Below are 13,645 nucleotides of genomic sequence, written 5' to 3' on the forward strand. Positions count from 1 at the left end.
GGTTATGGTACAAAGTACAAACTGATTGCCAATCCTTAACTTTTCCAATATATATATCATGGGAATTGCCAAAATACAATACGCAATTTCTACGATAGTGGAAGGATCTGAAACAAACGAGTCCGACTAAACAAAAGCTAATGATTATATGATACCTTTTCGGCACTATAGAAACTGCCTAAACAAAAGCTATAATCCAAAAATTAAAAAACTAGTCTTGCGCGCGCATTACGGTTAACAGATCCGAGTGGATCTGTGATCTATTAGAAAAAAGTTTATAAAAAAGGATGGCCTGAGGAAAGACCTCGATTGCTAGTTATCTTCATTTTAAAATCTTAAAATATATGTAGTTGTTGCAATTGTGAGATTTTAAGGCTTTGTTTTCTTCCGTTTGCATGTTGGTTTTCGTGTTGAGCTGAGGAACGAAGGAGACAGTTTTCAGTCACTCCGATGAATTGGAGATGGCTGTTCGGCAATCAATCAGCGAAAAACAATAAAATATTGGAGTGGAGAAGAGCCACGAAGGTCAGGTACTGAATGTATAGATATTCTACATCGCTATCTCTGTTAAGCACTTTCCTGCTTCTTTTCTTCTTCCCCTGTTTTTGGCCTTCAGTTTCTGTTCTTTTGGATCGTGGGTTTTGGTTATCAAACGAATACACTTGAAATTGAGTCTGGAGTTTTGATGGAAGGGAATGTAGTGGAAGGAAGATCCCTGGCCGAAACTCCAACCTGGTCGGTGGCGTCGGTGACTACGGTTATGGTGTTCGTCTGTTTTCTTGTCGAACGATCCATCTACAGATTTGGAAGGGTGAGGGATAATTTAGTTCAGTGTCTTTGGTTTGGTTTTGGTTTCTTGTCATATATACAGTGCTGCAAAAATTCTTGTTGCTTTTAACAGTGGTTGAAGAAGACTAGAAGGAAGGCTCTTCTGGTTTCTGTGGAAAAGATCAAAGAAGGTAAGTGGGTGACTCAGTAAGACTGGTTTTTTCATGTAGGCGAGACTTTTGCTTTGTTACTGAAATGGGTATCTAGTTTTTCTGTCTAATCCTGTGTGTTTCAGAACTGTTTTTTTTTTTTTTTTTGTTGCTACAATGGGTATCTGAATTTTCGGTCTAATTCTGTGGGTTTCAGAACTGATGTTTTTTGGACTTATATCTTTGATGCTGGGGCAATGCGCAAGGTGGATCTCTGAGATTTGCATCGATTCATCTCTTTTCAGCAGTCGATTCTATCTATGTTCCGAAGATGACTTTATGTATAAGAATGATATCTCAATAACAAAGTTACGTTCTGATTCAAATTGGACGGATGTGACTCGGAGAGCAATCACTAATCCTTCCTCCTCTCATCAGTGTGGTGAGGTAAGCAGCTCTCTTCTTGTTTATGGTTTGTCAATGTTGTATGTAGGGTTAGTATCTGCATTAGTGTTTGTTTGCTTTGCAGGGTCGCGAACCATTTCTTTCATACGAAGGTCTAGAGCAGCTTCACCGGTTCTTGTTCGTTCTTGGGATAACTCATGTTTTATATAGTTGTGTTGCAGTTGGTTTGTCTATGGTTAAGGTAAAGTATTCCCTCATCATTTTTAGGTATTTCTGGAGCTTCTGCCTCCAATTTTATTCTTTTCAATTAAGGGCCTTTTACGTTTGAGGTCTCTTCTTGACTCTCACTTGTATATCATTCAGTGTTCGTGCCAGTAAGCCCCTTGGATGTTGGTAACCTGAAAAGTTGCCTTCATATTTGAGTTCCTTTACTGAATCACAATGTCCCAGGCCTCTTGGTATAACTCTCAAAATGAACTTGCAAAAGATCACAAACACATTTTTAGGGGACATGTGATCTTCTTTCCTGTCTGGCAAAATGAATTGATCATACTAATCAAGCAAGATTCTTTCATTTAGCAATGTTTGCGCCCTGGAACTGTGAGGACTGATGGAAGAATTTCAGAAAATCTCTCTCTCTCTCTCTCTCTCTCCCTCCCTCCCTCCCTCCCTCCCTCTCTCCCTCTCTCTGAATAGTAAGTTGTAATTGTATTGATTGACATTAAGGAAAGGACTTACTTAGCATACACATCGGTGTGTATGCTAAGTAGTACAACAAGCTATAAACCAATAAACAGGACAAAAATGATCAATTCTTGTGATGATTGAAGTCTTAGAATCAAAATTCCTTAAACTCCAAAATGGATACCAGAAAAATTAATAAGCTAAAGATCTTTCTTTTCTTCTTTTGATTGACAACTTGATACTCTATCAGCTTAAATTACATACAATATGAATGGGATTTAATTGGGGAGATAATTTCCTGTAGAAATATACAATTACATATTTAGGCCCTGTTCATTTTTTGGTAAGCCATTTACCTGTGTTCTTTTGATCATAAATATTATTCAGGTAAGTTAAACTTTACCTAACTCTCTCCTTAGGTTCAGAGTTACTCATAAGTTTGCTCAATCATGTTGATGCAGATTTACAGTTGGAGGAAATGGGAAAACCAAGCAAAACTTGTTCTTGATGGAAATATGCAAGGTCTGCATGTAATTCATGTAGGATGAATAAAGCTAGTGGTACAGGAATTGATTTAATGCGCCATTAATTCCAACCATATGAAACAAACTATTAGTTGATTGTAGGATTTCTAGCATATTCCAGTTAGGAGAATATGTTCTGCCATTGAGTTTGTCTACTCTAGACTTATCAATGCTTTATTGCATTTTACAATTTGATGAATTAAACTGTGTTCAAATGTAATTGGAAATTTAAAAATAAAAGCTGCCATCCTTCATTTGATAAGTGTACTAAGGAATGTGGTCCAATATGTGTCTTTAACTTATTACAAAGACAATTTATAAGAATGCAAGAAGAGATTCAGTGCAATGAAAACAGTGTGAACTTCACTGCTACTCCTAAAATACTTGCCTTTCCTCCTAATCATTGAAACATGCAAACACAATTTGGAAAAAATGGGGTCTGTTTAGAAACTCCATATGAATGTCTGGACTTGTCCTTTCTGAGGATTTGCAAAGAGGAACTATTATTTGGGCTGAAATTGCAAAGGAAATTTCAGGCCAAGCAAAGGTTTTTTATTCAGAACCAGTGTTGCATGGACATGGACACGGGAATTAGAAGTCGACTCCTTTCCAAGAGTCTTAACAAGATGAGAAAAATGGACTCATAGACACATCTATGGAAAAGTATATACTATTAAAACAAGTCATATTTTTGAATTTTAACATTATATACCTACAAATAATGCTTTTTTGATGAGTGATAAAAGTTTTATTAAACTGCTTTGTAACATCATACAACAACCCATGGAGAGGCACTTGCTGCAGCCTCTCCCAATAGCTCATAAAAAAACTAGTAATAAATTACATAAATCACAGCTGAGGCCAAACCAATTCTTCCCTATTTACCCCTTGTTTGGCTAACACATCAGCTGAAGTATTTGCTGATCTCCTCACCCACTGTATAGAAACCAACACGTCCCTTGTCAGCGAAATAAATTTCTTAATTTCATTCTTGTAGCACCATCTTGTATCCTCAAGGTTTTTGGGTTTTTCAGCCAGCCCACCACCACCCTGGTATCCTCTTCAATGATTAGATGCTCTACCCCCAATTGGTTTGCAAACTACACCCCTTGTACAGCAGCTAAAAGCTCTGCCCTAACAGAATCTCCAACTCCTAAAGGACCTGAGTAGAGCAGTACCACCTCTCCAAACTCATTCCTCAGAGCACCCCCAATTCCAGATAGCCCTGGATTGCTCAAGCTACTTCCATCGAAGTTCAGCTTTAAAGAGCCTTCAGATGAAGGAGACCACCTTGTAACTGTCTTATTTTTAATGGAAGAGCACCTCGCTACTTGTGCCCAGTTTGTCCAAAGGTTGTAATGTTGGTTGTTACTAAATGACATTTGATATGAAAAATTGATTCCTCTTGTAGATAAGTTATTCATTTATGTCAGATAGCTAGGATAGAAAAAAGGAAATGTTATGTAGAAGTGCCCTTAGAATTCGTGCGGTGTGTGGGATTTGGATGCATGTTTGACATGATACATCATCCATTTAGGAGAGTCCACGCAGCACTTTTCAGAACAAAGACACTATGCAACTGTATCAACTACAAGTGGAATATTCAGCTTGTGAAGGAGACAAATCACACTCTACTTACTCTTCTAGCCTTATACACATGTGCAAGGAACTGGACCATTACTAGTCCTTTGATTGGGAGAGTGAGGAATTACCTAGAATTCAGGAGGTATATGCTTTGGTCTTGTCTGAAGAGAGTAATGTCGGCCTTTTGGCTAGAGGGGGGAATAATGTGACTGAAGATTTTTGGGGATGGTTTGACATACAAACTCATTGTAGATAGCTAGAAAATTGTTGTTCTTGTGGCCATGATCATTTCTTAAGTTCTTGTTGATGTCATAGATCTAGTATGTGACTCTCTTGCTGCCACATTATTTCTTATTTCCACAACAAGAGCCCCTCTGTTTTCTTCATAGTAACCTCACTAGTTTCTTCCTTGGCATTAGGATTGGAGGCCTTTCTTGGAGGCATCTTATCTCTAACACAAATTAATGCAAGGGGATTAAGATTTTTACAAGCAGTGCTTAGTGTAGCTGGTTTAGCCTTGAGTTAGTGGGTACACTCAAGGTCTGGCATGTCTTTGTGGAACAAGGTTGAAGATTGAAAGATCTTTTGGTGGCTTGTGTCTGAAAGATCAAAACTAGAAAGAGAAGAATAATGGAACTACAAAACAGAGGAATACTTTATTTCACATAAAAAACTGAACCCTGTGGCCAGATTTTACCGCTCTTGACTTTGCCTTATAATTAGAGTCCCGATAGAAAATAAATTATGAAGTACCTAGAAAATAGAAACTCAAAAATTAGAAACCTAGACAATATTTACCTAGGAGAAGGGAAACTAGAAATAGGATCACAATTAATTAGAAACCAAGAAAATAGAAAGTATACAAAATAGTAGTTGACTCAAACTCAAAGCTTCCTAATCAAAATAGGAAACTACTAATCATAGACCTAACAAATTATCAAGCTTACTAAAATTTAACACTTGGTCTCAAAACAAACGAGGAAATATCAATTTATAAATTCTCAGCATTCAAATTTTGGTGCAGCAATTGATTCCTCTCTTTAATATGCTTCAATAACTTTGGGATGCTCAAATCCATCTAGAAATTGATTTGATGTTTTGTCTATAGTTGTAGAAGGATGAGCTACCTCAGGTGGATGGGATATTGACCTAACTTCTAGCACTTTTAGCAACAAATTGGCCATTCTTAGACTTGGACATCAGCCTGATACTTTACCACCAAGCAATTAGGGCTGCAAGTTAGGTTGCCTGACAAGAATTTCAACTACATCATGCTTGGGTTAGGGTTCAAGCCAGTTGAAAATTTGACAAATTCCCAATTGAACCTTACCCAAGTTGAACCTGCAAGCTATGCCACCTAAAAGACTGAATTGTCCCGAAAAATTTTAAGTGTAAGAAAAATGCAAGAAAATCCAGTGTTAGCAATTAGAATATGTGGGTAACCTTCTGGCTGATTCAGAAGCTACTTGCTACAGATAACCTTATCTTATGGGGTGAAGAGCCATCGAGAGTTATTTGACTGCTCTGTGTATTGCTACTTTTTATTATCACTTTAAAATGTTATTACTTCAACCATGGTGGCTTTCCCTTTTTTATTTTTTAGCTCTACATCCTTTAATATCACTTGTATGAAATTTTGCGATACCATTGTTGACATTCAATGCACGCTCTCTTCTATCCAACTGCTTGGCTTATGATACTCAATTATTCTAGAAGAATACTAGTGTAGATTTATTTAATATTTAATCATGATTTTGATTTATAGAAAGACGGCCCAAGGTGATGAGGCGACAATCCACTTTTGTTTTCCATCACACATCTCATCCATGGAGCAGGAGTAGGATTCTCATTTGGATGGTGATAGTTTATGCTTTTTATATTTGTAAATTATTATTTTAAATGGCTTTTGAGGTGATTATTTTCCCTTAATTAGCGATAGGGGATCTATTATTATTTTAAATGGTGTCTTGACAGTGTGGCCAGCCAGAAATAAGAGGAAGAGAAGAGAAGAGAAGAAGAAGAGAGAAGGGAGAAGAGAAGAGAAGGGATTGACAATGTAACAGTGTTGGCGGCACCAACTTTTATTATAATATATATAAGGCGGCAGAAATAACAAGGGAAAAGATCCTTGTGCCCCTGCTATAAGTGAGTACAATAACAGACATAACAGAAGTAAATAAAAAAAATTTAACTAGCCAAATAAACCCCAACACCAACAACTAAATTATTTCAACACTCCCCCTCAAGTTGGAGCATAGATGTCAATCATGCCCAACTTGTCACACAAAGCTTTGTGTCGCACATGATGAAGACCTTTGGTGAAGATATCTGCAAGTTGTTCTTCTGAGCTGACATATGGAGTACACACTTCTCCATTTACAAGTTTCTCTCTAATAAAATGCTTGTGCACTTCAATGTGTTTCGTCCTATCATGCAGGACTGGATTAGCAACAATATTGATGGCAGGTTTATTGCCACAGTAGAGTGACATAGGATTGCTCACTGCAAAACTCAGTTCACCTAACAAATTTCTTATCCACATGATTTCAGCAACCCCATGAGACATTGCTCTATGCTCTGCTTCAGCACTAGATCTAGCCACCACACTTTGTTTTTTACTTCTCTATGCGACCAGGTTTACTCCTACAAAGGCACAATACCCACTAGTAGACTTTCGTTCATTGACTGCTCCTGCCCAATCTACATCAGTATATACCTACCTTTAAGTGACCATGTTTCTGGAACAACAAACCGGCTCTGGGAAATTTCTTGAGGTATCTCAGGATCCTCTCTGCAGCTTCAAAGTGAGTTGTCCTAGGATTGTGCATGAACTGACTAAGGACACCCACTGCATAAGCAATATCAAGCCTGGTCATAGACAAATACAAAAGTCTCCCTACGAGTCTCTGGAACTTCTTCATATCTTTCAAAAACTCTCCCTGACTGTCTCCCAGATGATGATTAGATTCAATAGGTGAGTCAATTGGTTTTACCCCCCAACTTGCCTCTATTTTCTAGTAGATCTAGTACATATTTCCGTTGGAAAATAAAGATGCCCTTGTGAGAGCGGACAACTTCAATTCCAAGGAAATAACGTAAGGGACCTAGATCTTTCACCTCAAATTGAGTGGCTAAGAATTTTTTTAGTCTCCATATTTCAGCCTCCCAATCTCTTGTGATCACTATGTCATCCACATACACAATAAGAGCTGCATTTTTCCCTTCACCTCTTTTCACAAATAGAGTGTGATCTAACTGGCATTGTTTGAACCCCATCTGTTGATTTGCTAAATGGAACTTACTAAACCAAGCCTGAGGTGATTGTTTCAACCCATATAAAGATTTTTTTAACCTACACATCTTTTGTTCACTGCTTTTGGCACAGAATCGTGGAGGTTGGGTCATGTAAACTTCCTCTTCCAAATCACCATTCAAGAAAGCATTTTTGATGTCCAATTGGTGAAGTTCCCAGTCAAGATTTGCTGCCAATGAAAGAAAGATCCTGATAGAGTTCATCTTGGCTACTGGAGCAAAAGTCTCTGCATAGTCCACTCCATATACCTATGTAAAGCCTCTTGCTACCAGTCTAGCCTTGTACCTTTCAACAGTTCCATCAGCTTTGTGTTTCACTGTGAACACCCACTTGCACCCCACTGGTTCCTTCCCCTTAGGAAGATCTACCAACTCCCACGTACCATTTTTGTGTAAGGCATCAATTTCTTCCTACATTGCATCTGTCCATTCAGGTTTTGACAAAGCTTCTGCCACGGTCTTAGGGATGGGAACACTATCCACAGAGGAGAGAAAGGCACTGTACGAAGGTGAAACATGCTCATAGGACACAAAATTAGAGATAGGATGATTAGTGGTACAAGATCTAACACCCTTTCTCTTAGCAATAGGAATATCAAGATCATTGATGACAAGTGATTCGACATTTAAAGGAATAGACATATCAATAGGAGCAAGTGTACCTGGCTGATGAGATGGATTTGCCTCTGGTGAATCCGATGATGTTGGTTGCATAGTGTCAGGTTCCACGACTCTTGAACTCTGCTGGCTTTTATGGCGACGATGAAAAATTCGGAATGGAGGAGGATCGGGTAAAGGAGTTAGTTGAGTTTCCTCAACCCTACTCTCCCCCTGAAGAGAAACCGAGAAAAAAGGTTGAGTCTCAAAGAAGGATACATCAATGGAGACAGTACTTGCGAGAGGTAGGATCATAGCAACGATACCCCTTTTGAGATAAAGGGTAACCAAGAAAAACACAGGGAATAGCCCGAGGATCAAGCTTACCTCGAGTAGGGGATAGGTTATGGACAAAGCAACGACACCCAAAAACACGCATCGGAATGGTGGACAACGGGGTTGTAGGAAACAAAAGCTGATGTGGGACCTTATACTCTAGTAACCGAGAGGGCATGCAGTTGATGATGTATGTAGCATACAAGATTGCATCCATCCAAAAACGTTTCGGCACATTCATATGAATTAATAAGCCACGAGCTACTTCGAGAAGGTGACGGTTCTTTCGTTCAGCAACACCATTTTGTTGGGGTCTCCTAGCACAAGAGCTTTGCTAAAGTGACCCACTCGAAGCAATAAACTCTGTGAGATCATAATGGAAGTATTCCTTCGCATTGTCCGACTGGAAGATATGGATTTCTGTTTGGAACTGAGTGAACACCATGCATTGAAAGTCTTTCACAATTTTTGGCACTTCATCTCGAGATCGCATAGGGTAAACCCAGGTGTATCTAGAATAATTATCAATCAAGGTAATGAAGTACTTATATCCAGCCTCAGTGGGTAGAGTAATAGAGCCCCAAACATCAGAATAAACAATATGAAATGGAAATTTAGATCTTTTATTTCGCAAAGGTAAAGAACTTCTACAATGTTTACTCAATTGACATATCTGACACTGTAACTGACTCACTGACAAGGACTCAAACAACTTTGGAAACATAACTTTTAATGTCTCAAAAAAAGATGACCTAGACGATTATGCCATAAATAGGCTTGACTTTCACTTGACGAACCCATGGACTCTGTAGCCACAAGACCAACTTTACTCTCCAACACGTAGAGACCATCCACCATGCTTCCTCTACCAATTGTCTTCCCCGAGGCCAAATCCTGAAACACACATGAAGACGGAAAAGAGTGACTGAACAGTTCAAGGAGTGAGTTATACTACCAATGGACAACAAGTTAATAGGTAATTTCAGAACATGTAGTACATTAGGAAGGGTAAGGCCAAGTGGGAGAGGTATGGTACCTCGGCCAGCTATGGTAGAAAAAGAACCATCAGCTAGTCTCACCTTATCTCTCCCAAAGAGAAGGTTATATGTCTGAAATAAATTTGACTTACCGGTCATGTGGTTTGACGCTCCGGAGTCAATAACCCAAGGAGAATTAGTGGTATGAGATGACGCATGGAAGGCAGTGGCAGCATTACCTGATGTAGACGCAAAAGAGGTAGAGGGAGTAGGACTAGAATCTATTTGGTGGAGAGTCCTACCATACAATTCCAAATGTTCACGAAAGGAGTTGATAATTTCTTCCTTAGGGTTAGAACTGGGATGCCTCTCCTGAGTTACCAAAGGACTAGTCTCTGTCGACGCCATATTAGCTGAGTTATACTTCTTCTGATTCTGCTGACTTGGTTTCTTGCCCTTATCGGGTGTTGACTTCTTACCCAAATCCTGTGCCCATTTAGGTTTTCCGTGGAGATCCCAACATGTATCTCTCATGTGTCGTGTCTCCTGGCAGTGAGTGCATCGAAGTTTAATCTCATCATCTATTTTTTTCTGAGAGTCACCTTTTTTAAAAGCACCACCGACATTTTTATCTGAATTTCCTCGGACAGCTAGGGCAACTGACTCCCATTCTACACGATTCATCACACTTCTACTTTCTTCTGACTGTACTAAGGCATACACCTCCTGAACTGATGGCAAGTCTTTACTACCCAAGATTTGCACCCTGATGGACTCATATGAAGGATTCAGCCCTAGCAGAAAGGCAAAGACCCGTTGTTGAGATACAACTTATACGCCTTTGCATCTTCATCGCACTTCCAATTCACATTTTGATAGTGATCAAGTTCTTTCCATATCGATGTCAAATCAGTATAGTACATCGAGAGACTCCTCTCCCCCTGCTTGCAAGTAGAAGATTCAGTTTGCAGTTGATATATCTTGGCATAGTGTCTCTGCTCCGAATAGGTGGACTTCACTTATTCCCATATCTCACAAGCAGTTTCAGCCCACATAAAAGTCTTCCTTACCTGTGGCAGCATGGAATACAACAAATAGTTTCCACGGCATATTTCCATTTCCACTTTCTTGGGTAGCGACATGAAATTTATTAGAATCAACATATTCCCCAGTGAACACTACCAATACTATGTGGAGTCCAAGATATAGTATTATAACATAAGTTGGTAGAATATTGAAGATATGTTAAGTAACAATGTTATTATCTACCTAACTTACATGATTACCACTTTGAGCTAGATCAATATTCATTTCAAACATGAAGTTAAATTTTTATTTTTTGTTTGTGCAATTGGTTGATCTATTGCGACCATTTACACTTTCTATAGTTACATTTTGCTTTAAATCATTTTATCTTGAAGTTCTGAATCTTAAGGTTTACAGGGCAACTTCAAAAGGTATTCTTTTGTCTATAACCTTAGTTTCTTAGCGTTGTTTAGTGACTTGGATCAAGATCATAATTTAAAAAGGTGTGCCTATGCTTCTTTTATCATTTCATAAAATATCATTCTATATTTTTCATATTTTAAAATGTTTCCACCATGTCTATAATTTTTACAATATTTCCAACATGTTTCTTATATTTGGATGACTGACATCTCCACTGACATCGACATTTTAAACATTGAATCCATGGCATCTCTCAATGATACTTCTGTTCTGTGAGTGATCATGCTACTTCATGTTTGGTTGGTGAGTGTTACTTCTGTGAGTGGTCATGGGGAGGAGAAACTACCATTACCATGTCCCCTTCATTGTTTGGTGAGTGATCATGTTACTTCTGTTCTGTGAACAGAAGTACAGGCTGCAGCCCCTTTGAGATAGTGATGGGAATTCAGCCTAAGAAGCCTATAGAGTTCCTTGGCCATCAGAAGCAAGACCAAGGGCAGATGTAGAAAATTTTTCTAATCACATCAAGGAGATCCATGATCAGGTTAGGAGGAAGTTTGCAACCAGCAATGAAGCCTATAAGTCCCATGCTGACCAATGACGCAGGTTTACTGACTTTAATGAAGGGGACCTGGTAATGGTACGAATTAGGCCTGAGCATTTCCCTAAAGGTGTTTATAAGAAGCTCCATTCAAGATGCTCGGGTTCTTTTAAAATCAAGAAGAAAATCAGCTCTAATGTTTATGTACTTGATTTGCTAGAAGATATGGGTATGAGTAATGCGTTCAATGTGGAAGATTTAACATCGAATCATGGTGATGCGACCAATATGGACCAATCCGTAGGCCGCTTACCACCAGCCCCCATTTCCAAGGAAGAGATTGAAGGTGTTATTCATGGTCAAATTGTTTCAGCACGACATGGGGAATATCGCAAGTTTCTTGTCAAATGGAAAGGTTGTCCTCACTCTGATTGCACTTGGATTGTTGCCAATGAGTTCCGATGCCTGAATTGTAATATGTATGAGAGGTGCCTTTACTCAACGGAGCTGAGTTTTTATAAGCTGGGGAGAGTTGATGGGGATCAACTTAAGGCATATCAAAAGAGAACCAAAGCTGCTCCTATTCTCATTTGGCATCATTGCAAAGATGTGGGGGCCACATGGATCTGGTTTAGCAGTGGATCAACTTGGGAAGACCCTAGAGTCTTCAATCCACCTTTAAATGCTCCTTGTGTGGTTGAGCTTGCTGCTGGACAGGACTTATTTGATTTTCTTACATTTCTGGATTGCAGGGGTATTTTTGTAATTTTGCGTGTTTAGGGGGGCTTATGTTTGGGAACAGATCTTAGTCTAGTAATTTCCCCTTGTTTGGATTTATGTTTTTAATTGTTTGGAGAAGGTTTAGTTTAATCTAGCTTTTTTAAGTGGCTTGTTAGGCAACCTAACTTAGGGGGGCAAGTTTCTTCCTTTGGAAGCTTCTTCTTATTAAGTTTGCAAGGCTCATTTGGAAGATAGTTTTTGCTAATGAACAAAGAAAGTTCTCTACATAATTTGGTGTGATTGCCTAGGATTTTCATCTTATTTCCATTTCCTCTCTTCTCTTCTCTTCTTTTTCTATTAGTTCTTTGTTTGTGCTACGCACTTAGACCTAAGTTGGTTGCAAGAATAGTGCTGAATCACAAAGATCCTGCATCATATACATCAGCTAAAACATCTTCTTAGTTAATCCTTCGAAATGAAGGATCTTGGACTAGTAACATACTTTCTGGGCGTGGAAGTGCACCACAGTTCCAGTGGCTACTTTCTTAATCAACAGAAATATGTCACTGACTTGGTCAAGCTTGCTCATTTTACTGGTACTAAGACAATTGATACACTGTTGGAACTTAACCTGAAGTTGAGTAGGGATGATGGTCCACTCTTAGAGGATGACACTCTCTACCATCAACTTGCGGAGAGTCTTATTTACCTTACAATGACATGACCAAACATCTCTTATGCTGTCCAGATAGTCAACCAATTTGTTTCGGCCCCTCAACAATTTAATATGACAGTTGTACATTGTATCATTCGTTATCTTAGGAGGATTGCTTCTTATGGCATGTTCTTTCCTTCCCCCATCCCTTCAGTTACCAGCCTATGCCGATGCCGACTGGGCTGGTTGTCCAGATACTAGATGGTCCATTACAGAATGGTGCATCTTTCTGGGTGAGTCTATTATCTCCTGGAAACGTAAGAAGCAGCAATCAGTTTTTAAATCATGCATAGAGGCAGAATATGGAGCTATGTCTTCAGCGTGTAGTGAAATCATTTGGCTCCAGTTTCTCCTACATCATCTCAATCTTGATTGCTTCCAATCTTTTTTTCAATGAGAGAATGAAGCATATTGAAGTGGGTTGCCACTTTATCAGGGATCTTCTCATTTCTGGCCGCATCTCACTTCCTCATGTTATCTTTGAACCTTTCAACTGGTGGACATCCTCACCAAAGCTATGACTAGAGTCAGACATTCCTTTCTCATGAGCAAACTGATGTTAGTATCTCTACATCAGTTTGAGGGGGTGTGTAGAGACAAGGACAACGAGGGTTAATATTATAAATTTTCTTCTTATTGTACATATTTCTTCATTCTTTCACTATGAGTTATACATCTTGTATACTAGGGATAGATTTGTCCTTTTACTTTTCATTAATATAGTTACCTTTATCTTGGTGTGGTCGACTCACTTAGACACTCCACAAATCTGTTCAACTTCTCTATTTCGAACTGCAATGAAAAATTATCAGTTCAATTTTCCTAATAAATTTATTATCATATACATATATGCAGGATAAATAATCACAAAATAGTGTTGCATA

The 13,645-nt window shown here is 38.8% G+C and overlaps 1 protein-coding gene across 5 annotated transcripts in view; it reads left to right on the forward strand.

The window, feature by feature from the left end:
* MLO4 (Seven transmembrane MLO family protein) overlaps nucleotides 1-13,645 on the forward strand; it is a 119,907-nt gene continuing 106,262 nt past the window's right edge. For 2 of the 5 annotated variants that reach the window (XM_088942810.1, XM_088942811.1), the window contains exons 1-6: nucleotides 686-811; nucleotides 902-959; nucleotides 1,135-1,364; nucleotides 1,447-1,563; nucleotides 2,468-2,528; nucleotides 5,880-5,971. In XM_088942810.1, the coding sequence (XP_088798936.1) occupies nucleotides 686-811; nucleotides 902-959; nucleotides 1,135-1,364; nucleotides 1,447-1,563; nucleotides 2,468-2,528; nucleotides 5,880-5,971 (684 nt within the window). Of the gene's footprint in view, nucleotides 531-685; nucleotides 812-901; nucleotides 960-1,134; nucleotides 1,365-1,446; nucleotides 1,564-2,467; nucleotides 2,529-5,879; nucleotides 5,972-13,645 lie in introns of those variants that run through there. The other 3 variants (XM_088942812.1, XM_088942813.1, XM_088942815.1) reach the window with 3 other exon arrangements.

The sequence above is a fragment of the Nelumbo lutea genome, chromosome 5 (genome assembly GCF_056320005.1).
Source record: "Nelumbo lutea isolate HS-2025 chromosome 5, American lotus-T2T, whole genome shotgun sequence".
NCBI lineage: Eukaryota > Viridiplantae > Streptophyta > Magnoliopsida > Proteales > Nelumbonaceae > Nelumbo > Nelumbo lutea.